This window comes from Neovison vison, chromosome 7 (assembly GCF_020171115.1).
Source record: "Neovison vison isolate M4711 chromosome 7, ASM_NN_V1, whole genome shotgun sequence".
In the NCBI taxonomy this organism is placed as follows: domain Eukaryota; kingdom Metazoa; phylum Chordata; class Mammalia; order Carnivora; family Mustelidae; genus Neogale; species Neogale vison.
Window position 1 is genome coordinate 205,425,206 of NC_058097.1, and position 18,229 is coordinate 205,443,434.

The 18,229-nt window shown below is 60.8% G+C and overlaps 1 protein-coding gene across 4 annotated transcripts in view; it reads right to left on the reverse strand.

The window, feature by feature from the left end:
* Nucleotides 1–1,193: 1,193 nt before the first annotated feature.
* Nucleotides 1,194–18,229, reverse strand: part of CTTN (cortactin) — a 29,847-nt gene continuing 12,811 nt past the window's right edge. For 2 of the 4 annotated variants that reach the window (XM_044259995.1, XM_044259996.1), the window contains exons 8-18: nucleotides 17,768–17,878; nucleotides 16,121–16,231; nucleotides 15,535–15,645; nucleotides 14,581–14,691; nucleotides 12,877–12,932; nucleotides 10,982–11,051; nucleotides 8,829–8,977; nucleotides 6,399–6,494; nucleotides 4,293–4,437; nucleotides 3,491–3,562; nucleotides 1,194–2,342 (exon numbers count right to left, since the gene is read on the reverse strand). In XM_044259995.1, coding sequence (XP_044115930.1) covers nucleotides 2,206–2,342; nucleotides 3,491–3,562; nucleotides 4,293–4,437; nucleotides 6,399–6,494; nucleotides 8,829–8,977; nucleotides 10,982–11,051; nucleotides 12,877–12,932; nucleotides 14,581–14,691; nucleotides 15,535–15,645; nucleotides 16,121–16,231; nucleotides 17,768–17,878 — 1,169 coding nt within the window. In that variant the 3' untranslated portion in view covers nucleotides 1,194–2,205. The remainder of the gene's footprint in view (nucleotides 2,343–3,490; nucleotides 3,563–4,292; nucleotides 4,438–6,398; nucleotides 6,495–8,828; nucleotides 8,978–10,981; nucleotides 11,052–12,876; nucleotides 12,933–14,580; nucleotides 14,692–15,534; nucleotides 15,646–16,120; nucleotides 16,232–17,767; nucleotides 17,879–18,229) is intronic. The other 2 variants (XM_044259998.1, XM_044259997.1) reach the window with 2 other exon arrangements.

Sequence of the window (18,229 nt, forward strand, 5' to 3'; positions counted from 1 at the left end):
AGTGGGGGTCTGCTTCTCTCGCCCTCTCTGCCTGCCTCTCTGCCTATTTGTGGTCTCTGTAAAATAAATACATAAAATCTTTAAAAATAATAATAGTAATAAAGATCAGGAGAGAACATCAAGATCATGAAGGCACAGGGGAACGGCACCGGAGCGGCCGCAGAGGACATTCTCAGGACGCGGGTGCTGGAACGCTGGGGGCATGAGGACAGCTCCAGTCCACCATGGTCCAAGGGGGCGGCAGCGGGGCGTTAGGCGTGAGCGGCTGGACACAGCGGGTGCGAGAGGAAGTGGGTGACCCGGCCACCGGAAGGCGGAGGCAAGCCGACCCTCCACAGATGGATAAGGGGTCCGCCCACACAATGGGACTGTCACAGCCATAATTAACTCGAAGGACACACGGAAACCTGTAACAGCGGGGACAGACCTGGAGGACGTGACGTGGAGTGACGCAAGCCGGCCACCGAAGGAAAGCTCCTGCAGGACTCTGCCCACGCGGGGTCCCGGCAGAGCTGTGGCAGCAGTGGGTGACCCCCAGCTCCTGTACGTGGAGGACAGCACGACTCTGGATTGTCTCCGGTCCACACTGTCCCCATCTCCCAGGGGCGGTGAGGGAGGCACTTCCAGAAGCCTCCAAGCCCCGTCCTGCCACACCACACACCCACAAGGAGGCCTGCTGAGTGCCACAGTGTCTGGGGAGCCAGGTCTGAGCCCACGGCCCCTCCACCGCCATGCCCGAGGGACCCTGACGCAGAGCCCCCGTGAGCAGGAGCAGACGACCACCCCGCTGGGCGGCCCCATGTGGTCACGGAGTCTGCCGGTCCCAGACCCCCACGCCTACCGGCTCCTCTGCCCGCGTACCTGCTGCTGTGAGCCTCGTGTCCTGCCACCCGGAGAGCAGGCCCTTCGGCCCCACTGTCACCACCTCGGGATTTACCGCGAGAACCGCCGTCCCAACGGATTTTTATTTTAAATAGGCGGTTTCCTGTTTTGCTTAGAATTCCTGCCTAAAAAGATAGACAACATCACAGCATAAACCCATTTCCCTTCATGAAAAATGCCTTTTAAGGAGCATGCCTCTTAAAAAGGGACTCTTTCATATGTCTAAACCTGATAAACTAAAGGTCAAGGGTCAGAAGTCAACTTCCACGTGGAACAAAATGACCAATACCAGAGGAACATGAGCAAGCAAGTGGATCAAAAAAAGTTTATTCTGGATAATTAATTTAAAAAAAATCATACCTGTGATGTGGCTACAGAAACTCAGATACAGTAATTGCATATAAAACCCAACCTAATTGTGGTAAAGCGAAGATTATGCAGAAACACGCTTCAGGAAGTAGATGCTCACTCACGTCCCCAACACCTGAGACACCTCAACAGGATCTTCCAGAAAGACACTGCCCCCGTCCGTTGCCAGCGCCGCCCTGGCCTCGCCGACGCTGAGCGGGGCGACGTGCTCCCGGCAGCGCACAGGGAGCGGGGAGAACGCGCTCTCTGCTTCCCTCTTCAGCTCAGCGGGCCGCGTCGGACTGTCCCAGGACACGGTACTTTGGCACAACGAATACGAGTGCCCCAGCGGGAAATCCGTGTCCGTGTCCGGTAGTGTACGGCCGTGAAGACGCCTGCCTGCTGGCAGCAGAGGGCCGTCCTCTTGCCCGGCGGACACAGGGTGCGGGGGCAGGAGGCCGCCCTGGGCCACCAGAGGACAGTGTGCACGGGACGGGAGATGCTGGACGGGGAGGTGCTGCTTCAGGGGCAGGAGCGGGGGCAGGAGCGGTCCTCCTGGCGTCAGGCGTCAGGGGAGGGACGGGACGAGGCGGAGCGCGCGGGTCTGGGGAATCCAGGGAAACAGGAAGACGCTCCCACCCAGAGCTAAAGCCGCCGCCTGTGGCGCTCCTGCCCTCGGTCCCAACCTCTGCCGGGGCCAGGTCTGAGCACAGGCCGCGTGCGTCGGGGGCCCCGAGCGCCGCCAGCGGGGGCAAGGACAGCACGCACTCAGGACAGCGGAGGGTCCCCAAGCGGCTCCCATGACAGTCGGTTTGGCAGAAACAAGGAAAATGCCTGAAATGCGTAGAATCGGTTACCAAGTCCTCCTACGGAGCGTGGTCACCACACGTCAGCACGTCCTGCGGCGGAGCGTCTCCAGAAGCCTGGCAGGAGGGCCCCGCGGAAGGGCGCGTGCACAGCGGCCCCGCCCGGCGCCTACGGCCGCAGCTCCACGTAGTTGGCGGGGAAGAGCCCGAACCGGCCCCCGCACAGCCCGCGCCACCAGCCGTCGTCGATCATCTCGATGTTGGTGATGATGTCGTCGGGGTCGAAGGAGATCTCGTCGTCGCCCGCTAGGAGAGAGGGCAGAGAGAGAGGACGTGATGCTCCGACCCGCGGCACGGCCCGGTCTGCAGGGAAGAGCGCCCCGGTAGCCGCTGGCGGCCCCCAGCCCGGCAGCAGAGCACGGAGAGCTTCCCACGTGGCACGACCTTCCTTGCACCTGCCCGCCCTTCCCTGTGCACACCAGCCCCGAGCACGAGACACAGAGCCTGTGCCCGGGCCCCCGCCGCCCGGCTTCCCCTGCTCTCCCACTGCAGAGTACTTATGAGGCGCCAAGGGAAGCCTAGGACGGAGGCGAGCCAGCAGCCGGGGAGGCAAGTTCAAGGGTGAACGCACCACACTGTAGAACTCCAGATGCCCCACTCCACAGAACCCACACCCGGGTCAACAGAAGGCTTGAACAGACGTAAGTCAACGGAAGGGGGGAACACTCTTCCCGGGGCAGGACGGCGGCACCACCAGCAGGGAAGGGACAAGGACACGCCCTGGCAAGGGCTGACAGGGGGCAGGGATACAACCAGCAGCCTGAGGAGGCGGCACAGGGTCTTGGGGACACCCCAAAATACCCCTCAGCACCAGCAAAGGGAGGAAGGCTGGCTTTGCGGGGCAAACTGTGGCTCGCACACTGGACCGGGGGGGCGGTGGGGACCGCGTGGGGTGGGACAGACAGAGGGACCCGTGCAGGTCCCACATGGCATGTGGTGAAGACCAGGAAGCTCTCCCAGGACCGCCCCGTCCTCGGACCACGGCCACGGGTCCCCCCAGGGCGAGAGGCCTCAGGGCAGATCGGAGGCAGCTGGTACCCATATGACAAAGAGACAGCCGGGACACACGGTAACAACGGGACCAGCCACCGACGTCACGGCGTCTCAGGGCTGACTCTCCCACTGGGGGACAGAGCGTGCTTTGGGGTGGGCAGTGTCCTCAGTTTCGGGGAGTTGACACTGGGCCCTCTAGGGGCCCCAGGGCACCCCTGTGCCTAACTAAGAATAACCGAAGGTTTGGGGACGCCAAAAATGGAGGGGAAAATGGGAGATTCTGGAACTCTGAGATGATTTCAACACAAGTTCCTTCCTAACAATTGTTAAGGCCTGGGAGTGAATCTCCCGAGAGCAGCACCAGCGGAGAAGAGGCAGCGAGGGGAAGGCGGGTCCCTCACCAGCCTGGTAGTCATACAGGGCGACGGCTGTGATCCCGAGGTCATTCTCATACTCGTCGTAGGTGTTTTCCTCTAAAAATTAACCGAGACAAGAGCTGAGCGTTAACCAATGCGCCCCCGGGGCGCGGAGCCACGCCGCCCCTGTCAGCCAGCCCGGGGGCGCCCATCGGGAAAAGAACGGACCCCTTAAAAAGGGTTTAAGGAGCAAACCCCCCACCTCCCAATGCCGACGCCAGCCGGCAGCAGGACACCCAGGGCGGGCACTGAGGCGGCTTTTGGAGGACAGGCTGCTACACTCGCGTCTGGTTCTCAGAGGGGCCCCGCGCTGCCCGACACCTCACGTCACTCTGGGGGAGACGCTGAGGCTCTGTCCTGAGCTGTGTTCTCGGATGGGTTCAGGTTCCATCAGCTCAAACATACGGAAGGAAGCCTCATCTTTAAAGCTAAGAGACCGATTCCAGGGTTCACTCCATTGAAACATCTACACGATTTTCAGAATTTGTAAAAATCATCTTTAGGGACCTCAAAACACTCTGTGTTCCTGGAGCCCGGCTCTGTCCCAAGTGCCCACCGCGAAGGGACAGCAGAGGCCCCGTCCTTCACACTCCTCCCACCCACCACCCCGTAGCAGCCTTCCTGGAACCCCCGTGGGAACCCCTGCTGAGCCCCGGGGAGGGGGTCTGGCGCCCTCCCACCCAGGGAGACGAGGACCCCGCCTGCGGGCCAGGCAAAGGGGAGACGGGCACCCCTTTTGCAGAGGAGCGGAAACAGAGGGCTTGGTGGGGCGCCCCTGTACCGGTACCTGTTTGATAGTGGCCGGGGGCCTCTGTGGCCTCGTAGACGGCGTCCGACGCGTAGGCCGGGCCCTGCTGGCTGCTGGCCTCCTGGTAGCCGGCCGCTTCCATGCTGTACACAGGCTCAGGCTCAGCCCTGAATGAAGCCGCGTCCTGGGGAGAGGGAAGGGTGGAGGAGATGTGACTCGTGGCCCACACTGGGTCCCCAACACATGACTCGTCAGACCCGGGGGGATCGCAGCACAGACACATGGCCAAGGAAGCACCATCACTAAGATCTGGAGCACGCTCGGGTCCTGATCGTGGCCCAGCGCCGTGAGGAGGCCCACAGGCCATTTCCTCCTGAACAACCACCTCCCGCCCACTGCCCCGTCCCAGCCCCTGAGCCCCCGAATCCTGTAGAGACAAAACTGCACAGCCCGTGGGGAACAGCGCTGCCCCAAGCCGCCGAGGGAGGCCCCACCAGGCCTGCCATGCCCTGCCGTGGCGGCTTCGCAGCATCGCACCCCTCCCAGCCCGAGGGGCCGAGTCTGCCTGAATCCCCCCGGGGACGGGAGAGTGACCGGCAAGGCGCAGGCAAGCGCAGGCTCTCGGGAGGTCCACGCCAGGCTGCTCAGTCCAGCATGACTTCTGACGCGAATGGAAGGAAGTGGCTTTAGGCCGTCTTTCTGACCAGGGTCCATCCAAAGGTACCCTCAGGGGGGTCAGACAGAGAAGGGACACAGAGAAAAGCCCCAGTAAGAACCAGTGGGGTCAGGTACTGGCTTTTGTTGGCCGATGACCATCGTGGCTTGGGCAGCCCGTGAGGGCCACCAGGGAGGCCACGGAGAGGGGACCCTGCATCCAGGCCAGGCCCTGTGCCACTCAAGGATCCAGCCACAAAGGAGGGACAGGCCCAGAGGCTGTGGATGCGCAGGGATGCCCTGGAGGGCCAGAGGCTGGTCGCGGGACGGGGGCACTGGGCTGGCTCCCGCGGACCCAGAGCAGCCCAGAGGCGCAAGGGACCCCATCCTGGGCTGCCAGCGGCCCCCCACTCCCTGTCTTCTGGCATCAGCACCTCTGCCCCCAACATCTCATGTGGTTCTGTTAGGGCTGCCAGTCACGGGACCCTCCTGCCCTCTGGCTAGGGACAGCAAGCCACGCCGCCTTCTCAGAGGACCAACTCCTCAGTCACTGGCCGGCAATGCAACAGGACGAGGGGAGATTGCTCAAAACCCCTCTTGCCAGTGGGTTATGAGCCCCAAGGTCATGCCCAATGCCTATGAGGTCCAAGAAGACACAAGCACCACGAAGAAGGAGCCCAGTGGCCACGTGATTTCCCCCGAGATGCAGGCTTGCTGCCTGGAGCTCTCTGGTTCCTGAGCTAGCCAGGAGGCTCACCCCTTCAACTGTCAGCTGAGCTGAGCTGAGGCAGCTTCTGTTCCTCACACACAACGGCCCTGATGTCCCAGTGAAAGAGGCAAGGGAACCAGAGCAGCAGCCATGGGGACAGAGGAGACAGGACGCGGGGCTCAGCCAGGTGGGCACTGAGGCAGTGGCAGCAACCTCCCGAGAGACCTCTGCCGAGGCAGGGTAGACCCCCCGTGACGGAATGAGGAAGGGTCAGGCGGGGAGCCCAGTCAACTCAGAGCCCGGGAAAGAGGACAGGACACGAGCCGGCGGCCACAAGGCACCGATGACGGGAATGAGGATTACGGACCAAGCACAGTCACCGGGGAACACAATGTTCAAGAAGCACTGGGAGGGACAGCTGGCGAGGCCAGCTGGGGAAGTCGCCTCACGTGCCAGGAAACGGATTTCTAGACTAAGGGACCAGTGTCCGTGTCAGGTGCAGCAGACGGTGAGCGAGACGAAGACTAGAAATCGCCCAGGCGGCGACAGGAGAGCCGCCCGGGAGGCAGCAGGCTGGGCCAGAAGGCCAGCGGGGGCAGCCACACCCACGGGGAGAGGCTGGACGTGCCAGCACGGCCTGCAGCACTCACAAGGGCCATCCCCTCGGGTGGGACACCAAGCCGAGTGGGGGAGGGAACCCCTCTCCATGCACAGTCACATCGAGCTGGGAAGGGTGTCTCTGGGGCGTCAGGCTCATCAGCACGCCAAGCGAGAACACCAACCTCATAGACGGGGCTTGGGGGCGGCCTCTCCTGAGCCGGCTGAGGAGTCGGGGAGGCTGGGGGCGTCGGCTTCTGGGCCCGGGCCTGCTCCTGCTCCTGGAATCGAAAGGCAAGGGGCGGTCAGGTGACCAGAGAAAGGTCCGCCCAGGCTCACGCCTCCACGCGCTCACCGCCGGAGCAGAGCACGGGGAAGACTAAGCACGGAGACTTCAGCACAAGGTGAACTGAAGATCACGCATCATCAACACACAGGACCTAAGGGGCCCCCGGTCCTCCTGCTGTCACCACGCAAAGCACAGGGTGCAGGCAGGCGGCCACCCCGTGCCCGGCCCAGACCTCGCACAGATAACCAGAGCAGAACCTCGAGCCTCTGGCGGCCGCTCCAGGACTGAGATTCTGTAGACCTACAAGCACGCGGGGCAGGCGGGAACCTTTGACGGTCAGAGCAGGGACTGGCATCTCAAAGATGCAGGCACCCCAGCCCCCAGATCCTGGGAAGAGGCGACCTCGCAGGCCAAAGGGACAGAGGATGGAAGCAGATGGGGACGGAGGTGGGAGACAATGCCGGGATCTCCGGATGGGCCCGATGTAACCACAGGGTCCTTCCCACCAAGAGGGACGCAGGCATGTGGGAGACCCATCAGAGGGGTCACCACGAACGCAGAGGCCAGGAAGGGGCCCCGGGCCAAGAACGCGGGTGTCTCTAGAAGCTGGAAAAGGCCCGGAAATGGGTTTCCTCGCAGCCTCCAGAGCTGAGAGAGGGTCCATGTGTGCTGCTCCGAGGCAGAGTCTGGGATCGTGTGGGATGGCAGCCCCAGGAAACCTACGCGGACAGCCCGATGTCGCAGCAGAAGAGACAGAGGACCAAGAGGGCCGGTGCCAGGAAGCAGCAGAAGCAGGAACAGGAACCCTCCCTGGCCTCCGCCCTGCCGCCAGCTGGCCGGTCAGGTTCCCCCGCTGCCTGGAGCCAGCCCCGGCTGAAACACCGGGGGTGGGTGTTCCCGTGCAGGGGGCGTGTCCGGGCGGGCTCCGCAGGGCGGGCCTGACACAGAGCTGCCCTTCACGCCTGAGCTGCCATGGGGAGGGTCTGTGACCGCCCCTCTCACGGCCGCTGGCCGCACACAGTAACTTGTCCCGGCGAGCCAGCACGACCCGAGAGTCCAGTGCGTGGGGATTCGTGAAGTCTTGCCCGCCTGCTGATGGGAGTGTCCTATGGCCCGGAGGATTCTGGAGTCCGAGCGGCTCCCCAGGACCAGCAGAGGCGAGGGGCAGCGGCTGGAAGCAGAGGACAGGACGGCAGAAGGGACAGCAAGACAAGGCACAACAGAGATGCCCAACAGAACCACGGTGACAGCCGTCCGCAAGCCGCCCGCTCGTGCTGGGCCATCCAGATGCTGATGGGACTCAGCGGTCCCAATGTGCAGGCTTAAGATGAGGAAAGCAGTAATTACTCGATGAAACCACTACCAACCGCCCCACAGCATGTGTATCCGTGAGCTGGACAACCAAGAAAACCTAACCTGCAACCCCCTTAATTCAGAAGTTTCTAGCGATTGGGGTACAGCTCAGTGGTAGAGCATTTGACTGCAAATGCTTCTGGCAATCCCGGAACAGAAACAAGAAGCAATTACACGATCTTGTTCTTATTCCGCCTGCGATGGAACAACCTCAGATTCTATTTAATTCGTCTCTCCGGTGCTCATGGCACATTCATTTCCTCAACCCTCCGTTCCCTCTCGATGGGGGTTCTCTGAGCCCTAACTACTGATTTTGGGGAGGAGGCATCTACAGAGTGCAACAAAGCTTTCTGGATTATGAAAGACCATCACAGGCTTTATCTGTGACTCCGCCTCACAACTACCTGAGAAAGAGAGGTGGTGAGCTCCCCGTCTCCGCTCCACAGGACAGCGCGAGGCCACAGCACAGGGAGCGTTTGGGCTCAGGCTGCCTGGTCGGCCGCTGCTAACGTGGGGGACCAGAGCCCCTGACATGCAGGCCACGTGGAGAAGACCGAGGAAGAAACAGGCCCAGAAACGCTCCCAACCTCCTGGCTCTGACAGCAGAACCAAGACGCCCGCGCACACAGCAGACGCAGGTACAAATAGCAGAGCTGAGAGAGAAAGCAGAGAGCGGCTCTGCTCCTTCACAAGGAGTCCCTCTGTATTCTCAGCCTCCTCCCCAGGAGGAAGGGGCTTCCAGAGGGACACGGGTCGGAACAGAGACTGTCAGGCCCACGTGGGGTCCGGGGCTCTGCAGGGGCGGCGGGCACGGGAGCAGTACGGCTGACCGGCTAGGACCTGGCGGTCAAAGGCTCCGCCCGCCTTGTGTGTGGCTGAGGGTACCGTTCCGAAGAGCAGAGCCTCGAACGAGGGTTCTGAACGTTTTCCATAGAGAAGCTTCTGGAGCACGGGCCCAGGAAGGCACACTCACGTGCAGCTGCCTCCGGGCCTCCTCCTGCTCCTGTCTCTCCTTCGCCATCCTCTGCGCCCTCTCGGCTTCCGCCTTCCGCCGGTCCTCCTGCTCCTTCTCCTTCGCCAGGTTTTCGAAATTTGCTCTGATGTTGCTGGTTCTGCTGTTCACTACAGAGGGGAGGAGAGATGCACGCCGGGCGTCAGAGCGGCAGCGTGTCCCGCGACCCCAGCCCCGCACCAGGGCGGCCTGCCACGCGGGACCTGGTGTCACAGGCAGGTCTGAACTCAGACCGGCTCAGCCCGCCCGTCCCAGGCCAGCCTCCGCGCCGCCGTCTCCCGGACGTTCCTGGGGCCTGCCAGAGGGCGCAAGCCTGGCGTCGGGAGTATTTCCAAATCCAAACGGCGCTGGTTCTTTGGCAGCACACACTCAGGAGGGGACCAAAACGTCCTCCCTGAGGACGGGGCCTGATGACCCCGCACAGAGCACTGCAATTCTGCAAATCTCAAGCCCCGAGCGCACCTCCTTGGCGGGGGAGGGGCTGCAGACCACGTCCTGCCAGGGTCTCGGGCAAAACCATTCGTGTGCTGAGCTTACGGACCCTTCACAGAGCATCGTTTTTCCCGGACGTAACGGACGTGGTACGGGTGTGTGTCTTGTGCACCTCGCAGGCTTTCTCCCTAAGATAAATCAACTCAGTCTCTCTCTCGTCAATGGGAAAACTCAAGCTTCCGAGAAAAATTCAGAATTGTGGAAACCCTGTATCTACTCCGAGCACGACGCCCCCCAGGTTCACGTGAAGACTCTGGTAAGATGATCACAACACAAGTGTCACCGGCGGGACGGCAGAATGAGAAACGCAACGCTTGGAAATTTGGCTTAACTCGATGGTCTAGTGCTCTGCAAACGTCCACTGCCCGTTCCGGAACCACGCGCCCTGTCAGGGACACGACCCTCTGGAGCACCAGGAACACACTGGCCAGCCGAGGGCAGGGCCACGAGGGCAAACCCGCCCTGACCCGAGACGCTAGGGTAATGCTCTTCTCTTTCCCAACGGGGCATCTGGGGGGTCCGGAGTTCCCGCCTTGACACCACTTACCACAACAGACGGAAGCAGCAGCAGCTCCAGAACAAAGCTCCCTAAGAAGATTTACAGACACACAAAGCACTGCCATGCTTTGGCACAGGTTTTGCTTCAAAAATGTGGTCATTTTTTCCATAAAAAGTATTATGATGTTGGGGCACCTGGGTGGCTCCGTGGGTTAAGCCTCTGCCTTAGGCTCAGGTCATGATCCCAAGGTCCTGGGATCGAGCCCCGCATCGGGCTCTCTGCTCAGCAGGGGCCTGTTCCCCACCCCCACCCCCCCGGCCTCCCTCCGCTTGCCTCTCTGCCTACTTGTCGGGTCTCTCTCTCTCTCGTCAAGTAAATAAATAAAACCTATTTTTAAAAAAAGGTATTATGATGTCAACATGGGATGTTTCATCGTTTGTAAGTGAATAAGGGAAACCTGAAATTCCTGTGTCTCAATCCCACTACAGACGAGATCAAGAGACACAAGACCCACCAAAAATCCCTATGAGCGTAGAGGCGCAGAGGGTCCCAAGACCCCAGATCTGGGAACTGCTGACCCAGGGTGTCCACAGGAAACAACGGGGACGCTTTGCCTCCCCTCCACTCAGCACTTTTCTCCAACTCAGCGATCCTCCTCGGGGTGTGGCCCACGTGGCCAGAGCGGGTAGACGCGCCTTGCCTGGCAGCAGCCAGCTCTGAGGGCCGGCGGCGGCAGCCGGGTGCACGACCCGCAGAGGGCAAGGGTCTGCGCAAGCGAGCACCACGCTCCTCACAGCCGCGGCTCGCCGGCCTCACTGGCCAGCCGGGGTGGGAGGGGCCCTGCAGACACGACAGCCCCCCAGAACCTGGTCCCTGGCTGTGAGGGGGGCCCTTGCAGATGGGCGGCTGGCCCAGCTCTGCTCTGGAAGGTGCCCCTCCACACACACAGACCACGCCCAGTGGCAGAGCGTGGTGACAGGTTGTGGGGACACGCAGGCCTTCCGTGGAGGCACGGCGGAACCCCATCCCCGCCGTGAGCAGGGCCAGGGCGCTCTCCAGTGCTCCCGGCCTACACGGTGCCCACGACGGAAACACCGGGGCACCGGGGCCAGCCACGACTCACCCGCCTCGACGGGGACGGTCTTCTGATACGCTGGGGCCACCTGGGCAACGTCATCGAACGTGGAAGCGTTCTACGGAGACAGAAGCGGGAAGATCAGGGGCGCGCTCTCCTGCCGCCTCCAGCCCACCAGGCCTGCTACCTCGCCCCAAGGTGGGCGCCGGCCCTGCAGCTCCCGAAAGCACCACCGGGGGAGCCCAGGGGTCTCGCCCCCACCTCCCGGAGGACACTTCTGGGGCTCAGGACATAGCTGCTTCTGACACACGAGCGAGGACGGGGGCCCGCAGGAAGAGAGGAGCTGAAGGTCACGGCCACGCAAGGCTGAGGGAGAGTGGCTGCTCTGCGGGGTGCAGCGCCGGCGGCACAGGGACGCCACCCAGCTCCCCTCCCCCGGCACCACCTGCCCTTCCGACCCGGCGGCATCCAGTCAGGCACCTGCGCACCAGGGGTACCGAGCCACGTCCGCCTCTCCTCCACGTGCAGCGGCTGGGCTGCCCTGACCAAACCCTCTGCCCCTTCCAGCTGCCCCCACAGAAACTGCCCACATCTGCCACGCCTCTTTCCAGAAAGGTCTCCAATGCCCGTCCCTCACCCTACCCTGCAGCCTTGAGGGAAGAGGGTGTCTGCAGCCTCACCACCGCTCCCTGCAGCTCCCAGGGTGACAGCCTTGTCCAACCGGTTCTCCGGCGCCGCTCGGGGTTGTCTCTGCCACCTCCCTGGGGGCTTTTGTCCCCGCTGTGCTGTCTCCCCAACACCACGCCCACCTCCTCCTTCCCGACCAGAACCCTCTCCCTCTGCTGCTACTCCCCAACATGGACACAGCTCCCTGTCCCAGGACGCGGGACAGCTCTCACCGCTTCCACTATCCCAGGGACCGCTACAGACCCAAGTCCCAGGGGCCCCACCTCTCTTGGGGACAACCTCCTGTCACGCCTGGCTCTGAACCCCTTGCACACGTTTACTGGAACCTGGGTAGTTCCCACACCTTCTTTCCAAGCCTGTGCCCCTGCCACTTGCTGCCGGGTCCCACACAGTCACGTGGTAGGGTCCACCAGGGTGACAACGTCCAAGTGGCCAGCTCTGAGCCCGACAGAGCAGGACTGCAGGAGGGCCAGCCCCGCCATCGGAGACCAGGGGCCAGGCACAGGACTGAGCAGGACAGCCTGCCTTTGTTCAGCGGACCTGAGGGGACACAGCTGTTCCCTGTCCCCAGCGGGCAGCTTCTAAGTTCACCCTGCTGATGTAGTCGGGCTGTAAATGAGAAGAGCCACCCGACACATGCTTAAGACTGACCCGCGAGACTCTGAAGCCAGCAGAAGGGACCAAGTCCCTGGCGAGAGGAACGGGGTATCCCAGGGAGGCCGCTGTTAAGAGGTGGCCCAGCACTTCGGCTCTGGCTCTAGACGAACACCGGGCCACGGGCCTTCCATAGCAACACAGACGTTCCAGATCTGGAGGCCCCAACGTGGCAGCCAGCACTCACGCGTGGCCAATGGGCTCTTCTACCATGGCCCATGCGACCACGGAACCCGGTTCCCAAAGCGGTTTCCTACTAAGCTGAATTCACAGAGCGACACGCTCTTGGGCTGTCAGTCTCGTCAGTCAGCCTACAGTCTCGTGTCCAGGTTCTGACGGTGGTCCAGCCACACACCGACTACCACATGGGCACGGACAGAATCTGCCTCAAAGCGCGGCCGTGTGCGGCCCCGGACAGGACACCCCCAACAAGCGAGCCGAGGCCTGGCACATGGGCAGCAGCACTCAAGGGTCTGTCCTTCCAGGCGTGGGAGCCCCCACATCTGGAGACCGGAGACCATCCCCAGAGCTACACCCAGCAGGACCTCCCTCAATTCCCGAACTACCCGCAGAGAAGACAGCCCTGGGTCGGGAACACTCACCTTATCCATGCGGTCCTTCTGCACCCCGTATTTTCCGCCGAATCCTTTGGAGTAGTCTGAAAGGAGGCGCAACACCAGGCTTACTTGCAGGTCGGGGAGCAGCACAGCGACACCACCAGAGCCATGCAGACCCAGAAACAGCCCAGGAAGATGCACCCAGCGCAGAAAGAACGAGAGCCACCAAACGATGCGTCTACTTGCAGGGCGAGTCTGGATTCTACCATGGCGTTCGGGAGGCAGGCAGGTGGGAGGCAGAGAAGAGGCGCGTGCATGCTTTCTCGCATTCTCCCGAGGGGCGGAAAGGGTGCCAGTGCGGGCGGGCAGGCAGTGAGGGCGAGGAGGCCACAGCGTGGGCCGGGGGGAGGGGGCCCCGCTGCAAGAGCACAGTCTTCCGCCCCGCAACGGCTGACCGGCCGCGGCCCTTCCTGTGTCCCGCTCTGTACACGCTACGAGGAAGCTCAACTGTGGGCTTCTCTCGCTTTTCTAAGAGCAAAAATAACTCCATGGGAGAATTCTACGGGCCAAAGACTCATAGCCCGGCGACACAGGTCTACGGGGCAGTCATGGCATCACGCAGCACTGCCACGGAGACCTGAGGCTGTCCCCACGCCGTCTCCAGGAGGGACCCAAATGCGTGCTCCCACCCCGCCAGGACCCTGGCACCGGACACCGGCGCTGTGCCCCCAGATCTCAGGCCATCACTCCTTTCCCAGCCGCACTCCCCGTTCTAACAACTCGGTTAAAGACTAAACGGTCATGGGGCGCCTGGGTGGTTCAGTGGGTTAAGCCTCTGCCTTCGGTTCAGGTCATGATCTCAGGGTCCTGGGATCGAGCCCGTCAGGCTCTCTGCTCAGCCAGGAGCCTGCTTCCCACTGCCCCCTCCCCGCCTACTTGTGATGTATCAAATAAATAAATAAAATCTTTAAAAAAAAAAAAAAAGACTGAGGGGCGCCTGGGTGGCTCAGTGGGTTAAGCCTCTGCCTTCGGCTCAGGTCATGATCTCAGGGTCCTGGGATCGAGTCCCGCATCGGGCTCTCTGCTCAGCGGGGAGCCTGCTTCCCTCTCTCTCTCTATGCCTGCCTCTCTGCCTACTTGTGATCTCTCTCTTGTCAAATAAATAAATAAAAATCTTTAAAAAAAAAAAAAAAAAAGACTGAACGGTCATTAAAGAAGAAAACGCGCTGGCCAGAATCCTAATACCTACATCTAGAAATTTCGTTTCTTTCCCGTTTTGAGCACATACCAGTGACTCTGTGCGAGGAAGTTACACGTAGATGGTGTCACCAAAAAACAAAAACAAAAAGACAACATCCCCACCCCAGCCAAGGACACCACCACAAGGGAAACACCGAGACCACACAGAACACGAAGGCTCGGGGCCAGGCGAAACCGAACAGCTCCTTGGGTGACTCCCAGAGGTCACGGTCAGCGGCAGGAGCTCCTGGGAGACCAAAGACAGCCCACCCCACCCATCGTCATGTTACAGGGTTAGGAGGACGTTACCCTAAGAATGACTCCTCTTACCAGACTCAAGATCTAAAGGGCAGGGACAGAAAGGGCTGCAAGTCGGAATCACCCCAGCCCCAAACCGGGCTAAACGGCCACGTGCCCCTGCCAGCGGCTAACTCGGAAGGCTGAGCCCCTGAAGTCCATGCTAGAGGCGGCTGCACTGGGGGTGGGGGGGGGGCTGGTGAGCAACTATGCCTTGCTGGGACTCGTGCTTGGCCAGTCTCTCCTTGTAATCAAACCCCACAGCACAGGAGTCCTGCCTCTCGGACTGAACACCGAATCTGCCTCCGAAACCAGCCTTATAATCTGAAAATCCACAAGCAACAGTGGGGAAAACCGAGAGAGGAAACACAGTCTGGTTAGGATCGTGTCAGCAAGTGCACACGTCGTCTAGAGAACGCAGAGCCTGTGCTCGCCTCGGCAGCACAGGTACTAAAGGCAGAGCTCCGCGGAGCCCGGGGCCGGAGCCAGCTCCCAGGCTCATACACAGGCCCGAGTCGGCGCCGAGGCTACAGAACAGCCTGAAACTCGTGGCACCTCAGCCCGGGTCTGAAGAGAGGTCAGGAGCTGCAAATGAAAGAATTCCGGAAAAGCACTCCACGCTCTGCGGTCTCCTTCTGGGGTCCTACCTGCGCTACGGATCGAGCGCGTGTCTCTGTGCGTGTGAGGCAGAGACACACTGTGCACAAGTTCCATAGGGCCCCGCAGGTCGGCCCCCGCCCCCGCGTGCTGGCTGCAAGGGCGGGTGCCAGGCCGGGGCACCCGTGGCAGGGCCGCACCCCAGCCCGCAGCCTGGGTCCCGGGGACGGTGCTCGTCCTGATGTGAACACGCTGCCGGGCGCAGGTGGCACCCGCGGCACACCTGGTCAGCGGGAACGCACGCGGAAACATCGTTCCCAGGATGCTCCAGGAGCACAGGCGGGCACAGCGCCCCCTTATCATAGCAGCTCCCGGGGGAGAAGAGCTCATCACTACACTAGCTGGGGAGTTTTTCAAAAACGGGGCAGGCAGAGGCCAACCCCAAACGGTGGAGAGAAAAGGACACACAACAGAAAAGTAGCAAGAACACGGCACACTGGCAGACCTGTGGACAGAAACAAATGAGCTTCTGGAATGTTCTCAAGTAGGAGCCAGCATAACAAACGTTACCTTTCTGGGATTCGTGCAGCTGCAGTTTCTCCTGGTGATCCCAGCCAAGAGCACATTTGTCTTGTCTGTCTGTCTGCACACCGAATTTTCCTCCAAACCCTTTCACATAGTCTACACACAAGAAGAGACCAAGGGCTGGCATCAGCAGGGAGCACGGGCAGCAAGCGCCTGGTCCAGGCAGACACACAACCTGCTACACGCGCGCTCGCTCCTCCTGCAGGAAGAGGGCCTTCTCGAGAGCATCTGGAAAGCAGCCTGACCTGTACTCTCGGCACCATGAGCACAGAGGACCCCGCACACGAAGCTCCAAGACACGTGGCCCAAAGCAGCCCCAGCGAGCCGCCACGCCTCCCCGTTTACAACCCAGACACGCGACACGCAGCTGTCATCACAGGCAGCGGCTGGGGTGCCAGGGCTGAAGACGTGTCAGGATACGGTTTCCTCATTTAACAGCTGTGCTGGGGACCTGCTATTTCCAGATGCAGTACTGAATTACGGGGTTCCCTCCCCGTGACGCTGTCCCCCTGTTCTGGCCACCCTCATCAGGCCACCAGCTGCCGGCGAGAGAAGAGAAAACGGGACGCACCTTTCTGCGACTCGTGCTTCTCCGTCTTGCCCTGGTACTCGAAGCCCACGGCGCTCTTGTCCACCTTGTCCTTGTCGATGCCATACTTGCCGCCGAAGCCCTTGGAGTAATCTGCACACGAGGAAGGTACTGTTTACACACCAGCAACACAATCAGCGAGCCGATCTGAGAAAGTACTCCTTTCACCCAATTTAAAACAACACACGGACAAGTCAAAAGTCTCTCAGGCGCACTGTAAGGTCACTAACACGGGAGACGCTGGAGAGCATTACTTGTGTACGTAACAGAAACGTGAGCAGTAGCAAGGACAACAGATTGTAACAATGGTCGTATCTCTCCTCCATTCCGAAGGAGATCACGAAATGAGCATGTTAGATGTCGGCAAGGAAGCGGAGAAGGGGGAACCCTCTTGTACTGCTGGCGGGAATGCGAGCTGGCGGTCACTCTGGAAAACGGTACAGAAGCTCCTCGAGAAGTTAAAAATAGAGCTGCCCTATGACCCAGCAATCGCACTACTGGGCACTTAGTGCAAAGATAAGATGTAATGAGAAGAAGGGGCACGTGCAGCCCAACGTTCACAGCAGCAATGTCCACAATCGCTGAACTGTGGAAAGAGCCCAGAGGCCCATCGACTGATGAACGCATAAAGACGTGGTCCATATACACAATGGAATACTACGCAGCCATCAAAAGGAATGCGATCTTGCCCTCTGCAACGAGGTGCGTGGAACTGGAGGGTATCGTGCTCAGCGAAGTTAGATCAGAGAAAGACAATTATGTGATCTCACTCATATGTGGAATTTAAGAAACGAAACAAAGAAGCACCAGGGAAGGGAGGGAAAAATAAAGACAAGATCACAGAGGGAGAGGAATCATAACAGACTCTTAACTCGGAGACAAACCAAGGGCTGCTGGAGGGGAGGCAGGTGCGGGGCTGGGGTGACTGCTGAGGGGCACTGGGGAGGGCAGGAGATGGAATGAGCACTGGCGTGACAGGCGATCGATAAATCCCTGAGCTCCGCCTCCGAAACCGGCAAAACACTGTGTGTCAAGTGACCGAATTTAAGTTTAAAAAAAAAAAACCTTAAAAAAATTTAAATATGCAAGCCAGACAAAACCAAGAGAAGAAGCGAGCACCCAGGGCCTCTGCGGGAGGGGCTGCACCATAAATGCCTCACAGAGAGACCCCTCGCCAGGCAGGATCCCCAAAAATGGAGGGGAAAACCAGCTGGCGGACGAGGCCAATCTGCAGTTGCCTCCAGAACTTTGAAGTCAACGGCCTCTGACCTGGCAGTTCCATTTCTCAAAACTTACTGTTAAATGATCACTTACGGATGAGACAAATGGACAAGAACATTCACTGTCGTCGATTTTTGGCTTCAAAAATCGCAAATGAGCTCAATTCCACGTTCTAAGGAGGCATGGCTGCGTGCTTGTAGCTTCTCCGTGCGACGGGGATAGAGCAGTCGACACAGACAAATCCCTACACTGACCTGAGCGGGACAAGAGCGTCCCCACGCGTGCAGTGAACGAGGCCGAGCAAGGGTCACGCGAGCTGCCGGCACGGGGGAGGAAATTCCCCAGGGTGGACGGACACTGCGCGCGCGGGACGGAGGGGGAGGGAGGCAGGCCCCGTGCTGGCCCGACCTTTCTGCGACTCGTGCTTCTCCGTCTTGCCCTGGTAGTCGAAGCCCACGGCGCTCTTGTCCACGCGGTCGGCCTGCACGCCGTACTTTCCGCCGAAGCCGCTCGAGTAGTCTGCGGAGACACGGCGGCGGTCAGTCGAGGAGCCCAGTAACAGCCTCAACTGTCACTCTGGCTCTTCGACCAAGCAAGACAAACACGTGTCGGAGTCAGGACTCGGCAAGAGATCAAGCGCACAGCTTAAAATGCCCCCCACCCAGGATCACCCACGAATGACCCCAACTCTGTCTCCAGTTCTGCCCCGGCACCCGCCAACGGCACACAGGAGCTGCGGTCCCACCTGGGAAACAAGCCGCCGGAGCACAGAGAGCCGCACGGCTCACCCCTTCTGGAAGGGGCTGTGGAGGTCCGGGCCAGGCCAAAGAGACAGCGCGCCCACTCCCAGGGCCGCCCGGTGACATGCAA